General features: G+C 48.9%; 5 protein-coding genes across 5 annotated transcripts; 3 read left to right on the top strand and 2 right to left on the bottom strand.

The window, feature by feature from the left end:
* Nucleotides 1-1,048: 1,048 nt before the first annotated feature.
* Nucleotides 1,049-2,665, bottom strand: PEX2_026400 (CoA-acylating methylmalonate-semialdehyde dehydrogenase; the record flags this gene model as incomplete). Its single annotated transcript, XM_016739915.1, has 2 exons — nucleotides 1,049-1,456; nucleotides 1,523-2,665. The coding sequence occupies 2 exons, from the start codon at nucleotides 2,663-2,665 to the stop codon at nucleotides 1,049-1,051; spliced, it is 1,551 nt and encodes a 516-aa protein (XP_016596609.1).
* A 398-nt stretch (nucleotides 2,666-3,063) lies between these two features.
* Nucleotides 3,064-3,327, top strand: PEX2_026390 (uncharacterized protein; the record flags this gene model as incomplete). Its single annotated transcript, XM_016739914.1, has 1 exon — nucleotides 3,064-3,327. One exon carries the CDS (start codon nucleotides 3,064-3,066, stop codon nucleotides 3,325-3,327), a length of 264 nt encoding a protein of 87 aa, XP_016596608.1.
* A 104-nt stretch (nucleotides 3,328-3,431) lies between these two features.
* PEX2_026380 (TRAPPII-specific subunit TRS120) lies at nucleotides 3,432-7,973 on the bottom strand (the record flags this gene model as incomplete). Its single annotated transcript, XM_016739913.1, has 3 exons — nucleotides 3,432-6,695; nucleotides 6,766-7,736; nucleotides 7,808-7,973. The coding sequence occupies 3 exons, from the start codon at nucleotides 7,971-7,973 to the stop codon at nucleotides 3,432-3,434; spliced, it is 4,401 nt and encodes a 1,466-aa protein (XP_016596607.1).
* Nucleotides 7,974-8,508: 535 nt separating this feature from the next.
* PEX2_026370 (histidine kinase-like ATPase domain-containing protein) lies at nucleotides 8,509-13,800 on the top strand (the record flags this gene model as incomplete). Its single annotated transcript, XM_016739912.1, has 2 exons — nucleotides 8,509-8,636; nucleotides 8,697-13,800. 2 exons carry the CDS (start codon nucleotides 8,509-8,511, stop codon nucleotides 13,798-13,800), a joined length of 5,232 nt encoding a protein of 1,743 aa, XP_016596606.1.
* A 946-nt stretch (nucleotides 13,801-14,746) lies between these two features.
* Nucleotides 14,747-17,164, top strand: pabA (aminodeoxychorismate synthase pabA; the record flags this gene model as incomplete). The annotated part of the gene is made up of 1 exon (XM_016739911.1): nucleotides 14,747-17,164. The coding sequence occupies one exon, from the start codon at nucleotides 14,747-14,749 to the stop codon at nucleotides 17,162-17,164; it is 2,418 nt and encodes an 805-aa protein (XP_016596605.1).
* Between the last annotated feature and the right edge of the window lie 305 nt (nucleotides 17,165-17,469).

The raw sequence follows: 17,469 nt of genomic DNA, 5'->3' as shown, positions 1-17,469 counted from the left end.
GGGTGAGGTTCGTATATGATTTTGCTGTGGACTTCATATCGATATCGTTGGAGGGCGTTTATATCACCGGCTTCTTCGAGGGAAATCTCCTCTGTGCTATTCTCGCCATCAAGGAGGATTCTAGAGATCTGGGATCTGGGATTTGGGGATCTAGAATTTGGGAATCTGCTATTTAGGGCTTAGGTGATAATAGGGTGGCCAACGCCTCGTGAAATTGTCTAACATAGTGGAAGTCATTGGGCTCATGATTCATATGTGGTGTGATAATGAATCGAAGGGATGTAAGAAGCTTTTATCCTTACATAGCCAACGATTCATCATAATGCCAACCATCAACGCTCTTTGCAGGACCTCAGGAAGCTGCTGGCCTATATCATCAACACCTTGTGCATATACTTTCCTAGTTACACATAGAAAAGTGGGTGGTTTTTACGGCCTCGTATATTGTCCCTGGTTATACATAGAAAAGTCTCCCGCACAAAGAATGCGTTTTTTACCGCCTTCCTTCACATACATCTATCTAAAAAGATGTCACAAGACCGCACGCAACTTATTTACAATAATAGTAAATAAAAAAATAAAAACATACAACAGTGAGGATTCGCTGGTGGTCACCCACCCAACTACTAACTCACCGGCGTGTGGCTTAAGTACGGCTGAGCGGACGGGAAGCCCTGTTTTCCACACCCTATGGTCGTATGTATCATGGTACGTGTGAGAAAGAATAATATAGTAAGGCTAGTCAGTATACTATAGAGTGATAAGCCCGGCATATCTACTACCTAGGCCCGTACTATTATGCCTAATGTTATTCCTGGCTGTAATTCTATACATAGCTAATTATCTATGACATGCCCTCTCAAAGGAAAAATGTTTGTACCTAAAAAGATATCCATGGATGCATACGTTATGTATCTTAGTCACATGCAATGATCCCTACCTAGAGCTAAAAATGCCCAAAATGTCTGCGCCTATCAAGGATCCCCAACCTAATTTCAAGATATGTTTTCAAAGTCCGCCGTATGCAAGTTACCGACAAGTACCAAAATCAAGTCATAGAAGTTGGCTTCTCAAGCTCAGTAGCATCTTCAGTTCTCCAAAGCGACGTGACAGTCTTCCACTGCGTATAAAATCGAATACCGTCCTTGCCGTAGAAGTTAAGCATTCCCGTTCCAGCCACGCTTCGCTTGTTACCAGTGAAGGAGAACATGGGAAGGGGGACGGGAATGGGGACGTTGATTCCAACCTGTCCGGACTCAACGCGCTTCTGGAAGTGTGTTGCGCTAGATCCGGACTGGGTGAAAATGACTGCGCCATTGCCCCATTCGTTGCTGTTGATTAGATCAATCGCGCTATTGATCGTATCGGCCTCAATGCAGAGCAACACAGGACCGAAGATCTCCTCTTGGTAGCATCTCATCTCGGGTTTCACTCCGGTGATAATCGTGGGACCGACCTATTGAGTTGACCGTTAGCAGGGCTTTACCAGACGGGTTGAAATTTTCCGCTGGGACTTTCATACCCAGTTTCCATTAGGGAATCCCTCAGGCTTCTGATCCCGACCATCCAAGGCGATAGTTGCACCCTCCTTCTCCGCACTCGAGATGAGATCTACACAGCGATCTCGGCTCTGGGGTGTGATCAACGGACCCAAATCAGATCGTGCGTTGAACCCACTTCCAGACTGGTATCCCTTGGCATTCTCAATCAATTCAGGGAGCCATTCGCGCGCCTTACCAACCGTAATCAAAACGCTCAGCGCCATGCAACGCTGCCCGGCTGCTCCAAACGCAGCACCGGCGATAGCATTCAAAGCATGTTTTTTATTACTATCCGGCAGAAGAGCCGCATGGTTCTTAGCTCCCAGATTCGCCTGTACACGCTTCCCGTTCGCAGTGCCCCGTTGGTAGATATATTCGCCAACCTTATTTGAACCAACGAAAGAGATAGCCTTGATCTCCGGTGCATCCAAGATAAAGTCAACAGCAGGTTTTGAACCATGGATGACGTTCACAACACCCGGCGGGAATCCCGCTTTCTTGCATAGTTCGGCGATGATCATAGAAGCACCTGGTGCGCGCTCAGTCGGCTTCAGAATCAGGCAGTTACCAGTCACGATGGCAATCGGAAGACTCCAAAGGGGGATCATGGCGGGGAAGTTGAATGGACAGATTGCTGCGACGACTCCGAGAGGAAGACGGTAGGAACGGGTTTCCATATCCTTGGCTACCTCGAGGACTTCGCCGGGGAGCTGGGTGGTGATTCCGCAGGCGGTTTCGCAAACTTGTAATCCGCGAAGAACGTCACCCTTTGCGTCAGCGAAGGTCTTGCCTTGTTCTGTGACGATGGAGATTGCTAGGGAATCCATGTTCTCGCGGACCAAGTTGGTTAGCTTAAAGATCATTTCTTGTCGCTTCATGATGCTGGTATCTCGCCAAGCGGGGAATGCATTTTGGGCTGAGATCACTGCAGCTTTGCACTCCTCAAGGGTTGTTTCTGGGACTCGAGAGACTACGTTGTTTGTTGCAGGGTCGTGGACATCGATCCATGTTGTTGTTTTGGAGGTGACCAATTCATTGTCGAGGAAGTTTTGGGTGTCATGGATGGTGTCATGCTTGTTGTGGTCACCTTTATAGTTCAAAGTAAGGAGGTTAGTTTGAGCCATGATTGCGAGTAGAGAGAGAGTTCGAATGTAGTTCGAAGGTGAATGTCTAAGTAAGGACATGGGGGTTAGGTATTTATGTAAATGGGGGAAGTGCGGGGAAAAGCCCGCGATTGTAATGTTACCCCAAATACGATAAAGCCCCACTTAACACATTCCCACATCTTGATGGAATTAAATATGAGGGTTATTACTGTCGTCCTTATCTGTTTAGTGCTGTTTAGTAACGCCCAGGTTATCTAGAACTTGGCAAGACAATCCCCGTATATATATAGATCTTATCTATGTGATTGATGCTATAGCACTAGATTGGATGGAGGCGTATTCCGTGGACATATGTATATAGCAAGGTACGGAGTACACCCTTGGGGATTGTGACTTTTCACTATTTTGACAAAGACATGGATCATACGGCATCCAACATTGGGGATAGTGGAGTATACCCTCAACCAATAGAAAGCAGAAGAAACGCCTGGGGGTCGACAATTGCCGACCTCGGGAGGTCCACCCGAACTCAATCAGAACATTGGGAGAAGCCCATCAATATCGACAGATTCGAATATATTTGCAATTCCTCACTGGGAAACCGATCGCGTTGGAAGTATCTAGACAAAGCTTTGTACATAAGGGTGTTTGGGTATGCTACATGGTCATCATCGAATTAAGCTAAAAGAAAAACAAAGAAGCTAGACAAGATCTATATGGTGTCTATGCTCATGTTCAAATGACACAATACCAGAACAGAACAAATCATACACTAGGATCATGATCATGAGTCGCTCGCATGGATGATACACAACTCCTTTGCATGCCAAATGCGTCGTCGCCGCACGACATCCGCACCAAAGGTATCCATGATACCATCGTCGTTATAGCGAGCAGTGGAATCACCATCATCGTCGAAAGACGGACGTAGGAGTCGGGCTTCCTCGACGCTTGCACCGAGCTCGTATTCGCCGCGGCAGAGGACCGTGACACCAATGGAGGCGTTGGTGGACTCCCCGCTTTGCAGGATAGGCAGTGCTTGTTGTAGCATCCCAGTCCACACGAGACGGCGAGTTAGATCTAGGGCGATGTTGTTTGGCTGGTGGCGGAGGCTGGGTTGGAGACGGAGGAGGGGGTGAATGGGGCGGGAGGAGCGGTTGTGGATGGTGACATTTAAGGTGAGGAGGTCGTCTGTCTTGACGCGGAAGCGTGAGCGGCCCGTTTGCTCCACTGCGTCAGAAGTCTCGGGTGAAGATGATGGCGAGGTTAGAGAAAATTTCACCTCGACATCTTCGAGGCGCATGGCTTCCACCATACGGTTGTTTAGTCGGACGTTTCGCAGGTCAATGGATCCCTCGCGGCCTGTGGCAGGTTCCTTCCAACCTCCGAGAACTCTCTTGAGGAGCTCTTCCCGGAACCAGAAGGCCTCGCGCGAGGCCGCCTCGGCTTCGAAGGATAGTTTGTTGGCGCTGACGACGAATTGCCTCCGAGTGCCGGTGTTGACGACAGGAATAGAGGCATGGGGGTTGTCTAAGTATACGCGAGGCAAAACTAGAACGAACCGACAAACCTGCCCGGGTTGGAGGTCTCCGTCGACAGAGTACTTGCCCTCAAGGTCATCCTTGGTCGTCGCATCCAGTGGGAGAGTTGCTATTGCTTGCTCACTTACGCGCAACCATACCGATAGAGGACTTGGCCAAGCGTTGCGAAGGTCAAGCAATACGACACAGTGATCAGGTCCATAAGCCCCATTCCCGAGACGCCCGAGGACTTGCGAGAAGGGGTCGTTGTCAGTGGCGGAGAGCACATTCGGATTTTGTATTGAATCGACGGGTGGTTCAATCTGGTTTTTCCAGGCGAAGTCACCGCTAAACGGAAGAACGTCACAGCGGGCGACCTCCACGCTCGCATTAACCGTGACTGTCAACGGCACAAATAGTTGTCGGGTATAGAATATATCAGGCAATTCATCCGGGGCAGCCCCGACACAAGAGTAATCGATCTGGACTGTTGTGTCTTGCAAACCAGGCTTTCCGAGAACGTCGACGGTAAAGGTTGCCTTCTGCTCTGCTGCAATCGAACAATCATTGGGGTCCCCGCCCTCACGGCGCCATCGCAAAGCGGGCTTGGTTGCTAATTTGAGTTCCAACTCGTAGATCTCGACCGGCAATAGATCCCTGTTACTCAGTGCAGACTGTAGCTGTTTGGTGGTTGAATCTTGGAAGGTGAATAGGACAAAGTCCACGGGGCACGAAGAGGCATTTTGAAGTGTAATGGTGAAGGTTTTGACTTCACCTTCAAGGACCATCATTGCCGACTGCGATAGAGACATAGATTCGATGATAAGTGACGGTTGTTTGGCGATGACCTTGACTTCACATGTTGATGTTTCAGGACCTTTCTTGACATCAACCTTGCCATCCTTTGAGGTCGTTGAACTCCAGGAAACCGGGCGCTCTGTAAGAGGCTTCTTTGCACCTAAACCTGTTCGCTTAAATTTTACTTCAGGCTCAGGTTTCCAGAATGTCTTGAAGATGGGGAATCTTCGCGTTCGACAGTGGCGAACTTTCACGATACATCCCGTGATTTGAAGGCTGCCTTCCCCATGAGCGACCCCAAAAACAGTAATATCCTGCATAGAGAGGGGGGGAATGACAAAATTCTCTGCCACTGCATCAAATGAGACACCGCTGCTTTCTAAGCGCAAATGTTCAATCTCGATCTCAAATTCGTACGGATTTTGCAGAGTTACTTGGAACGGCGCAGGTTCCTCAGCGACAGTGAGCATTTCCAATGCCTTGCTTGTAGGCTTGGCGAAGGGGTTGTACAGGAATGGATCCTTTTTCACCTTGTCCGAACTTGTGGTAACCGCATCCAATTCTGTTTTGGACCGCCGAACAGGCTTTTTTGGATCTGCCAGTGACAATAACTGGATATCACGTACTAGGAAGTCATCCCAGTACTCCGCGGCCATATCAGAAACACCCAGTCTGGTGCCTGCGCCCACAGTGCGCTTAATGTTGTTCAAAAGACGGACTTGTTCGTCTTGGGGTAGATACGGCGGGGACCGGTACGCTCCACCCAGCATCATATCTCCCCGAATAGTCTGCAAAAGCTCGACCGTGAAACGGAGAACTCCGTTGAAATCCGGAAGGGCTTCGCAGCAGTTAATACATGCTTTCAAGACATCGATTTTCAAGTTCAGGTCACCGTAACGATCAAGAACTACATGTCGGAATGCTCGCTCGGCAATACTAGCAACCGAGTCATATTCAGCGCCTTCCTGGAGCCCATCCACACCAGATGTTTTGCTTTGTCTCTTCTCCCATTCGGAGAACGATGAAGGTTGAACACCGTATATTTCTCCAATGGTCCCAAGAAGGAGACGCACACTTGACTCCATATTCCCGGGACCTGTGTCTAGGGAGTTGACATCAAATACGGTATCGCCGAGAGACGCCAACCCGGCGGCGGGATGGATGCCCACCTCCGCGGCACCAATTTTGCGTGCTCTCACTAAACTTGGTACCATTACCGAAAGAAGCTCACGCAAAATAAATGCTTTCTTTCTAGGCAGATCCAGAATGTTAAGAACAGCAACAACGCCCACGATGATTGGAACAGCGTCAGTTGCAGGTAGGTCTGCACCAGGGGCAAGAGGCAAAGCCCGATATAAGAAATTAGCAATTTCAGACTTTCGGAGCAAAACAGTCCCCCGAGGAAGCTCCAGCTGTACCAATGGAACCAAGTGTTCATTCATCACGATGTGTTTCAAAGCATTGTCATCCAAAGCTCCATCGCGAACTCGAGCTGACACCATCAGCCGCGCTAATCGAATCACCGTCTCTGAGAACACCAGCTGCGGAAGAGGTTCATCTGTGATATTGGCAGCGCGAGTATAAAGATTTAAGATGTTGTTTGAGAGATCTGGTAGGAGATTGGCTAGGTTGTGTAGAGAGATAATCCTATTCCCAGCGGTACTAGGGGTTGTTGAGTCGCGGGAAGGCTTGGAAGATTTGTCCGCCACCGGATACAAGACTGATGGAATCTAGTAAGAAGGTAAGCGATCTGGTACAGGTACCCGGGGAATTTCATGGCGATGTTAGCCATTCACTTACCTGGAAGTCCATGCCTGCCCACCCAAACATCAGCAGGCAGAGAAGAATTGTTTCGAGCGCTTTAGCGTGCCAGATGTAGTCGCTGCTTGCTCGGGCATTGTTCACCGCTTCGGTCAGTTCCTTGAGGGCATCGGGCCACCTTCCCGCCTGCAGGAAAAGAGTTCCAATGATCACTCCGGCACGACCCTTGATCCGGTTCTTAGTTCTGTCCGTAGCACTCATGCCACTGACAGACATCCGATCGCGGCTATGCTCCTTCGGGGATGCTGTTGAAGGTGCTCTGCTGCGCGAGTTTGTACGACTGGATAGGTGAATTGCCCGAGTGATCTCATCAAAGGTTGTAGGAGTCTCATGATCACTAGGGCCTGGGGAGCTGCCGTTGGAACTCAATGGAGTGCCATAATGTGTGTCGTATTGACTCGATTGCAGCTGTGCGGGCATAGTCATACGGTTCAAAAGTCGGTCTACTGGCCTTGGCCGTAGTTCTGGGTTCCGATGCGGGCCCCATGAAAATGCTTTAGGTGACTCGATTGACGGTATGGTTTGAATAGTCTTTGCAAATCCATCCAATTCGGAGAGTAACACAGATGTAATATCGCATAGAACTGTCTTCATTGTTGTGGCCTTGGAGACCTGGGGCGGAGGAACCCAAAGAACATTATCCGGTCCATTCGTGATCTTATCCAAACCATGGTGATCAAAGACCAAGAGTTGATTTACCAAAGCCCGAGGGTTCCTCTCCTTCACCCCACTGAGTTCTTCCAATAATTGATCCAGCCCCTCGGGAGTGGGGTGCTTCTGCTCGTCGCCAGTGCTTTCAGACAGTTCGGACCCATCTGCGATTGCAATAATCACCAATGGCTCTCTGTATAGTTCAAAAGGAAAGAGTTCGAGATGCGAGGTCGGGGGGACTGAGAAGGTAAGGTCATAAAGAATCAATCCAGTAGGAAATGCCAGCGGTGAGAACATGTCTAGACAACAGCAGGTTAGTATATATGGTAGCACTATCCACAAATTTCTCGCGGTGATGAATAGGGCATACTTCTGTTTGGCCGCGCATCGGGACTAATATCCCCTAGTCGGACTACATTTTCAGCTTGTAGTCGGGCAGCGAAGCTCAAAAAGCGCGAGCGCTTGATCTTGCCGATGGGAAGGAGGAGCGCTCTGAGGCGCACGGGCGCAATTGGGGACAGAGGGTCAACACCCATCCTGTCAGTTAAGAGCGATTGATTTTATTAAGCCCACATCCGCACAATTACCAAGGCAAGCTTCCGGGCGTCACGCGATAGGGGAGATTGCGAATGACTGGACGAGAAGCGGGTCCGGGGTCCCCTATGAATGTGTACACACGGACATGATACACGGGAGAAAGGCGGAGAGTGATGGCAATTATATAGCCGATAAGATAGATAACCCCGACGTAAACTCCGCGGTCTCCAAATATCTGCCCTTCTCTCACCGAATAATCTTCCTTTGTTTTGTTCGTTTCTTAGTCTTTATCGAAATTAAACCTCTGCTCAGCGTTCTATCAAATTTTGGTTTCTTGACCTCGACCGCGGCTTTCCCGATCTATGCGAACACTGCGCACGATTCCGCAATCTCCACGGCAGCCTAGACAACCTCGATCTTGTTTGTCAATACTCATCTGCGTTCATAAAGAGGTGTACATTACATGAACTTCGCTGCCTGATTAAGATAGAAGGCTTGGACATAATAAGAGAAAAAAAAGAATACATACTCAAGATGGCCTTGAATGTTGATTTCAACGCGTTGAAGGCGCGGACCATGGGGTCTGGGGCCGATGAGGAAGCTGTGACAGTCGATACAAGAGGATTGATCTCGAAAGTGCTTGCTCGATATTCCGGAAAATGGTAATACCTGGTTATTCTTCTACCTTGAGATTCAAATATTAACCTACTTATTGTGACTAGGACCGTCCTCCGAGAAATGATCCAAAATGCCGCCGATGCCTCTGCAACGAAGGTAACGATCAAGTTTGAGACCCTTCCATCGACCACGGTACCGTCACCTTTATCAAATGATCCCACCGCACATCTGAAACATACCATCACGAATCACACTCTTCGACGTCTTCTGATCTCCAACAACGGCGCTGCATTCAGTGAGAAAGATTGGGGAAGATTGAAGCGGATCGCAGACGGAAATCCAGATGAAACGAAGATCGGCGCATTTGGAGTGGGCTTTTATAGTGTTTTTGATGATTGCGAGGAGCCGTTTGTGTCCTCTGGTAACCAAGCTATGGCCTTCTACTGGAAGGGGAATGCCTTGTTTACCCGTCGACTGGACCTCGGCGATGCCGCAAGTCAAGACACCACTTTTGTCTTAGACTACCGCAATGATTCCTCCCCAGTCCCATCGTTGCTGCAGCTCTGTCAATTCTTGTCAAGTAGCTTGACGTTTGTCTCATTGCAAGAGATTGAACTTTGGTTGGATGATTGGAACCTTCTGCGGCTATCAAAAAAGACCGCTCCTAGCGTCGATGTCCCGATTCCTAGAGACATTGACACTAAAACTACAGAAGGTTTGATGAAAATTGTCAATGTCACTCGAGAAATTGCTCAGGTCGACGCTTCATGGATGCGAATTGTGGAATGGAATCCCAATGCAAGCTTGTTCCGCCTTGATAACATTCGTGATACAACCAGTTCGCTAAAGAGTTTCTTCTCTAAGTTTACGCAAGGTACACCTGAAAAACAATCCAATGCCCAGAACGAACCCGAGCACCAGGAAGACTCAAGCAACATGAACACCATGCTCTCGGCATCGGTCTTTTTGCATATCAACACGGCATCGCTTCAACCCTCTATCAGTAGAGATTTGAGCAAAGAATTGGAACGAGCCACACGGAAGCCTCCACCTAAGAGAGCAACCCTCGCAATCCTGACACCTTCTTACGATGCCAATATGTCGAGTGGAGCGTCCTCGTCGCAGTCAGAAGTGCTTTCATCAATCCTACCCTCGAAAGGTGGAAGAGTCTTTATTGGATTCCCTACACAGCAGACAACTGGCTTAAATGCTCATGTCTCTGCTCCATCTGTCATTCCTACCGTGGAGCGAGAGAGCATAGATTTAAACACCCGGTACATCAGCAAATGGAATCTCGAGATGTTGCGCGCAGTTGGAATTGTTTGTCGAATCGCTTGGTCGGCAGAGATGGCTGCCATAAAATCGAAACTCGCTTCCAGAGTTGGACCATCGCGCTCGTCTAAGATTCGGAAAGAAGACATTGTGGATGTACTACCAGAGGCCATTCATACTGCAAATCAATTTGCTTTCCGTGAATCTACCCCATCATCTGTTTTGGGACAGACAATCGAAGATGCATTCTGGATGTGCAACACGAATGCATCTATTGAGGTCCTTTCCACCTGCGGTGTTATCCCCAGTCACCAAACGCGCATCGCACCCAAAGATCTCAGCTTCATGGACACAATTCCTGCATTGCCTGTAGAGTTTGTCCAGGGTGCTAAAGATTTTGTCAAACGGCTGACAGATTTCGGGTTGGTCACGGAAGTAACTGTATCAGACATCAAGCGCGAATTAGAGTCTAATACTTTACGATCCAACCAAGTCCTTGAATTCATTTCATGGCTGGGCCGTAAAACAGTCGCCGGTCAGCTTGATAGGTCTTCGGTCCAGAGTCTACTACGCGTAGCAGTGGCTAATGACGAGGACAAAGAAGGGATTCCCACTCGTTTGATTATCTTTGCGGACATCAGCTGTTTTTTGAACCCTCAGCGCATTCCGGCGGAACTACCTGTACCACCGAACGTGATACCTTTCCGGTTCACCAAATCTTTGGACAAGTATGAATTGGAGGCACTTGGCTGGGTCGAGCTGCAAATCGTTCCCTGGCTTGGCTGGATCGTCAAAAATTGCGGAGACCGCAATATTTTCTCGATTGGTCAAGATATTACGCAGTCCGCAACGTTTGCGGGACAGATATTGCCTGTTTTGTCAAAACAGTGGGAAACTCTGAGTCAAGCCTCAAAGCAAAGTGTTGTCGCGAAACTTCAACCTCAGACTGTGATCCCCACGAAACTTGGAATGAAACAACCTGGGCAAACATATTTTGCTTCTGTGCGTCTCTTTGACGACCTGCCTGTGGTCCATGGCCTGAATGGTGTCAAGGAGAAACTCTTGGTCCAACTTGGAGTTCGCAAAACCGTGGAGCTTGGTGTGATCTTTGATCGTTTGATCAATACCCCAGTCTCTAGTGATGTAAAAGGTCCTGCGTCTAAGAAATGGAGTCACGTTGATCTCATCCGATATCTCGCCTCTGTACGAGAGGACATCCCCACGAGCGACATCCAGAGATTAAAAGGGACAAGCATATGTACCGCTGAAAGTGGGAGCGGCGCTGAAGGCACCCGTCACAAGATTTCCGAGCTTTATGAGCCGAAGGATGCACTCCGAGCTCTCGGCTTACCGATTATCGAATGGCCGGGTATCTATAACCGCAACAGCAACGAGGGTAAATTTCTCACGATGATGGGGCTCAAGAGCTACCCACCAGCTGTTGAACTAGTTATGCTCATGTCAACCGGGAGCACCGCGAAAGATAGCCGGGCAAGCAAAGCTCTGTCATATTTCCTCAGCGAGTATTACACAAATGAGTATGCTGCGTTTGAGATCAGTGCGGTGACAGTGCCATTCCTTCCCATTGAAGGATCTGATAGCCTAAGTGTTCCGAAGAAGTGCTTTACCGATGAAGGTGCTGCGTTATTCGGTTTCAAACTTCTCAGAAACAATCTCCACACACATGCCTCTAGACTGGGAGTCAAGGCTCACCCTCCCATGACGGACTGTCTTCAAGTTCTCGCGAAGCAGCCCCCAACCACCCAGAGGGACGCACGGATCGTGTTTAAATACCTGGCAGGCAGGGTGGGCGATCTAAAACAGCAAGATATAAACTACATTAGTCAAGCTCCTATCATCCCAATCCCCATCCGGGATCAATCGGAGAAGGGAGCTAAACACCGGCTTGTGACCCCCAGGCTGTGCTATCTTGGTGAAGGAGAGGACTACAAGGACATATTTGACTTTGTCAATTTTGGACAGGAGGCGAACCTCTTCCTCATGGCGATCGGCTCAAAACGAGAACCAACTAAGATTGAGATTGCACGCATGCTGGTCAAAGAGCCCGCACGCATATCTGCTGCATTCCAAAGTTCTGAGAAATACCTTATGCTTCTCAGAACCCTCGCGGAGGTGCTCCCGATGCTGAAGAAGGATAGGGATCTTTTCGCTGAAATGCGGGGAGCAAAATTCCTTCTTGCCAGTCGAGACATCCCGCCCACTGCGTCAGAGCATGGCGGCAAAGCAAAGTCGTCTGTGAAGGAATTCCATGATGAGGAGGATGATATGGACATCAAAGAATGGAGTCTTGCCTCTGCCAAAGACATTGTCGTGGTAGACGATTTCCAAAGTTTCAACCTCTTCAAAGAGCACATTCTTGCCGCCCCGCAAGAAGAGGCATTGGAGGACTTCTACGCTGCTCTTGGGGCTATAGCATTAAGTGAAATTGTTGAAGAACAAGCACGAATTGGCAACATCGCCTCTGATCAAACCCCTGCACATAAGCTGGAGAAGTTGATCCTAGAACGTACGCGGCTTTTCTTGCATGATCAGCCCGCAGACTATGTTCTGCATGGTTCCCGATGGCTGGAAGACTCCTTCAAAGTCCACGTTGTGACCTCGATCAGTCTTACGAGGTCGCTAAAGGGACGTCGGGTGTCGCAAACGCAGAAAAAAAATGCGATTGTCGCACAGCTGGCCAAGGGCGTGAGCATGTGCATCTGTCCGGATCGATACGACCTGTATGAGATCAGTCAGTCCTTAGTGCAGTTGCTTTTGAAGCGACCTAAGCTGCACTCGACCCTCACACTGGAAATGCTGTTGAAGACCGATCTCTTAGAACTCCGAGCTCGAGGTTACAACGTGGAACGTATTCTGAGGCAAAAAGCCCAAGAAGCTCGGATCGCGGAAGATAAGCGCCAGAAACAGGTCGAGCAGGAGAGGCGGGTCTTGCAGGAGAAAGAAGCTGCCTGGGCAGCGGGTCAATCCCAGCGTGACTCTCAGCGGGCCGAGCAAGAAAGCCCCGAACCACAGGCGCAGCATTCGATGCCTGGCGTTTTCCCGGAGTCACCGAAAAATGACAAGAGCTTGCCAGAGGAACCGCATGTCGTTCCTTCACAGAGGATACCAGTGCGAAACATGTTTGCTAATCTATCGAGACGGTTTGGCTTAGATGCTGGAAAGTCCAGCTCGAACTCTGGCACAGAAGAACAATCCCGTTCTTTGCTTCCTGGGTCTTCCACACCTCCGCCACCGCCTTACTCTCCTAACGACCCCCAGACTCAGCAAAAACGGCCCGAGCAATCTGTAAACGCCAATTCACCGCACCGATTAAACTCTGAGCTTCTCTCCGCTGTCCAAGCGTGCCGACCTCACGGATCCTCCGACGTGTACAGTCGCCCAGAGACAAACCAAATCCAAGAAAGCAAGTCCTACTGTGACGAGCGCCCAAGCCACGACCTGGAATTCGTCGCCACGCTTCCTGCCAGTGGCATGAATGTCCTCTTCACCAAGGCAGTCACTGAGCGATCTGCCTTCCTTGCGAAGAACCGTGTCGGGTTTAATATCTTCGCCTCGGTCCTCCTTGACTGTGGTACGATCTTCTCGATGCGGGCCGATAGCCTGACCATCTTCTATGACCCTGGTGGCAAGACGATCGCATTCAACCGCGCAGGCAGTATTTTCTGCAACTACTTCTACTTCCAGTCTTTGCAGGAGCAGGAGCTACTCAAGAGCGTGACCCCAGATCGGGCCGATGCCATTGTTTATTGGTGGGTGATTCTCTGCCATGAGCTGGCGCACAACTTGGTCGGAGATCACAGCTCTGCGCACAGTTACTACACCGAGGGCTTTGTGGCGCAATATTTCCCGAAGGTTGCTGTCAAGCTTGCTTCGCTGCAGGTGCCAACCCCGGCTCCTCAACCTGGACACACTTGATATTTTGCCTCTTGGATACCCTCTACCCTCTCTTTTTGCATGTAAAATGCATTAGCCTTGCCAGCAATTTTGGTTATCTTCTCTGTGAATATGTAGACGTGGAAGTTCCCCCAATCTCGTAAAAAGAAATTTCTGTAAAAAGCAATGTGTCTATGGTCTATTAGCGCCTTATCTCGCAGGATTTTCATACTCGTCTACAACATACAGTCGACTGTTGTAAGGCTGAAACTGACAGGTATCATGCACTCTTTAGTCATTTATTCCTCGTTCTCTCTAGTCTGACGTTTACTAGCTCTTTCTGGCTAGCGTTATGCGATGGCTCGTCGATGTATATACAGGTAGGATGAGACAACCCAGTAATAATGTTTATCTATAGGTCTAACTTTGGGGCTAGAGATAATTTTTCCAGCTAACAATGAGTACTATATGATATATTACATTATTCTTCTCACCGATGTTTTTACTGTCTAAGGTCTTTAAGTTAAATAAACTCAATCTTATTCTCCTAAAAAGTTCCGATATCAAACCCCATTGCCCTCCCATTGCCACATCGGTGAAACTTCCGTCGGTACCCGCTTTTGACCTTTCAATTTATCTCCAACCTTAAATTTTTTTTCTTCCTTGCCTCAACGACAATGCATTGTTAGCTCACTTACATCTCCGATTGTATAGTCAACATCGTCATTTGAAAGCTATACTTCTAAAGATCTTTTTTTATTTTCCTCATTGGGACATGTTCTGAGCATATTGCCACTCTTCAATCTCGTTCGATCAGATAAGCGGCAAACTCGTTCCGAGCAGCTAATTCAAGGCTAAACATTGAAGATTATTGAAGATCCTCATATGCAAATGAGCCTTAATTTCTTGCATTTTATTTGATCCCGAAGCTTGTTCCGCGATCATCGGAATTATCCGGTACATTCCGCCATCAAACCCCAACGTCACCATGGCACCAATGCTAGGTGATTGGGATGCGTCAAACATTGAAACCACAGTGCCACAACTTGATCCCAGCTCCTCGACCAAGAGTGTACTTTATGTCGATGCCTATGACTCATTCTCCTACAATGTTGTCGCTATGCTGGAGGAGACCCTGGGGGTCAAAGTCACAGTAATGACCATCGACTCAGAATGGCCCGATTCCAATATGAATGAGTTTCTCCAGCACTACGAAGCCGTCGTTCTTGGACCAGGACCAGGAGACCCCAATGTGCCGACTGATGTCGGTATCATGAGAGACATCTGGAACCTTCACGAGTCGGAGCTCCTTCCCGTTTTTGGTATCTGTCTCGGTTTCCAAAGCCTTTGCCTTCATCACGGCGTTCCTATCGAGCGGCTCCCGTACCCGATTCATGGACAGATCCACAAGATATCCACATCAGCGAAGGACATCTTTGAGCATCTACCCGAGGTAGAGGTGACGCTTTACCACTCACTCTATGCCAACTCGGCTGCTTCAACATCACCCGATTTGGAATATTTGGCTTGGCTGTCTCTAAAGGATCGCCCGAAAGTACAGATACCCATGGCAGTCCGTCATCTTAAGAAGCCATTCTGGGGTGTTCAATTCCACCCGGAGTCCTGCAAATCAGAAATCAATGCCTGCAAGGCACTTCTCCGAAATTGGTGGAGGATGGCTCTTGGGTACAACAAGATTGTTGGACGCGGTGGATATTGTTCCCTTCCCAGCACAGTCATCAGTCCCTTGACAGCCCCCAGTCCATTCCCCGATGCTGCCTATGAAATGCTCAACTGGAGCAAGACAACTTCAAAGTTTTCGGCTTCCCGGTCCCTTCACCGGCCTGACTTGACCGCAGAAGCTATAAGTGAAATTTTCAACAAACCAGGCTCGCCAGCAGTCCTTTTCCAATCTAATGGCCAATACAGCATCGCTTCGGTGCTGAGTCCTAGCTCATGGCGATTTGAATACAATGTTGAGACACATAAACTTCGATTGCTCCAGCTGTATGGCGACTGCAAAGAGGTTGAGAGTTATCTTACCGTTGCTCAATTGTGGGATGCCTTGCGTTATTTGATGGAAATGAAGAAAGTTGATTCAGGGAACTCTCAGGTGCCATTCTGGGGTGGCTTCCTGGGTTATCTCTCCTACGAACTTGGCCTCACCTGTCTTCCCCACCCAGGTCATGCGCAAGCTTCTGAGTCACCAAAGCCCTCTAGCACCGGGGAATCTCCATCTAATTCTTCCTTTGCGGATCCACCCGATGTCAGCCTTCTGTGGTGTGAAAGAAGCATCGTGGTTGATAATACTACTGGTGCCATTGTTATTCAATCCACTCGCGATAATGATGCTGGCTGGCTTGATGAGACACTGCAGCAGCTGCAAATATTCTCAGACAGTGGTAATGATACATCTGCGGATCAAGGCTTAGATTCAATTCTCGGGGAAAGCAAAATTCAGTTCCCCGAGGAAAAGGAGTACAAACGGCAAATTGAGTCCTGCAAAGCGGAGCTGGAAGCCGGTGAATCTTATGAACTATGCCTCACATCTGAGACGTCGATCACCTTGCCAGTTCCAGAAGCGGAGTCGGATCGCGTGATATTCCCCTGGAAGTTGTACAGACGACTCAAAACATACAACCCAGCTGCGTTCAGCGCTTTCGCAGATTTAGGAGATACAAAGATCGCCAGCAGCAGTCCAGAGTGTTTCCTCAATTGGGACCGTGAATCAACACTGGAGATGAAGCCAATGAAGGGCACTGTCCGAAAATCACCGGGCATGACCATGGAGAAGGCCTGTGAGATTCTCGGCTCTACGAAAGAGATGGCCGAGAACCTAATGATCGCGGATTTGATCCGGCACGATCTGTACGGCATCTGCGGATCAGGTGGCGTTCATGTCGAGAAGCTGCTTGAAGTTGCAGATTACGGCCGAGTTTACTCAATGATTACCCACATCAAGGGCAAGATCCGCCCCAACCACCCTGGTTTCGCTGTGCGACATATGCCCCAGCTGAATACCCCCAACATGTCCGTCCACGGCCTGACCACTCTCCAGCGGTGCCTCCCACCGGGCTCCATGACCGGTGCGCCCAAGGAACGCTCTTGCATGCATCTTCGCACTATTGAGAATCGCAAGCGTAGCATCTACTCCGGTGTGATGGGCTTCCTGGACCTTGGCGGAGGTGGAAGCTTCTCGGTTCTAATTCGCTCGGCATTCACTTGTTATGGCGGTCGAGATTATACCGAGAATAAGCAGCAGACCTGGCGAATCGGCGCCGGTGGTGCCATTACGACACTCAGCACTGCGGAGGGCGAATGGGATGAGATGTTGACCAAACTGCGTGTGGTTTGCAACGTCTTCACGCCGCTTAATGCAATCGAGAAGTCAGCTACGACCTCTTAACCACTCGGTCCACTCTCGATCATTGGTCATTATGACAGTGATACTTGATCCCATCATGATCCACGCTTTCCCTTGCTTTCAACATCTGGATCCATGCGTTGGGATAGTGATTCGATTCAACATTCAGCGTTGGCGTTGGCGTTTTGGTTCGCATTTTGTTATTGTATTAGTACCTTGGATTTTGTCTATAAAGCCCATTCAACAACTATAGAAATTAGAAATACAGATATTCATCACTCTCTCAACTGATTCTTTGTCGTCATCGTATATTGTCAAGATGCAAACAAAGCAAACATCAATTTCTC

The sequence above is a fragment of the Penicillium expansum genome (genome assembly GCF_000769745.1).
Source record: "Penicillium expansum strain MD-8 chromosome Unknown contig69, whole genome shotgun sequence".
Lineage (NCBI taxonomy): Eukaryota > Fungi > Ascomycota > Eurotiomycetes > Eurotiales > Aspergillaceae > Penicillium > Penicillium expansum.
Note: the sequence above shows the minus strand (reverse complement) of the source record. Positions and strands in the feature narration are given on the sequence as shown.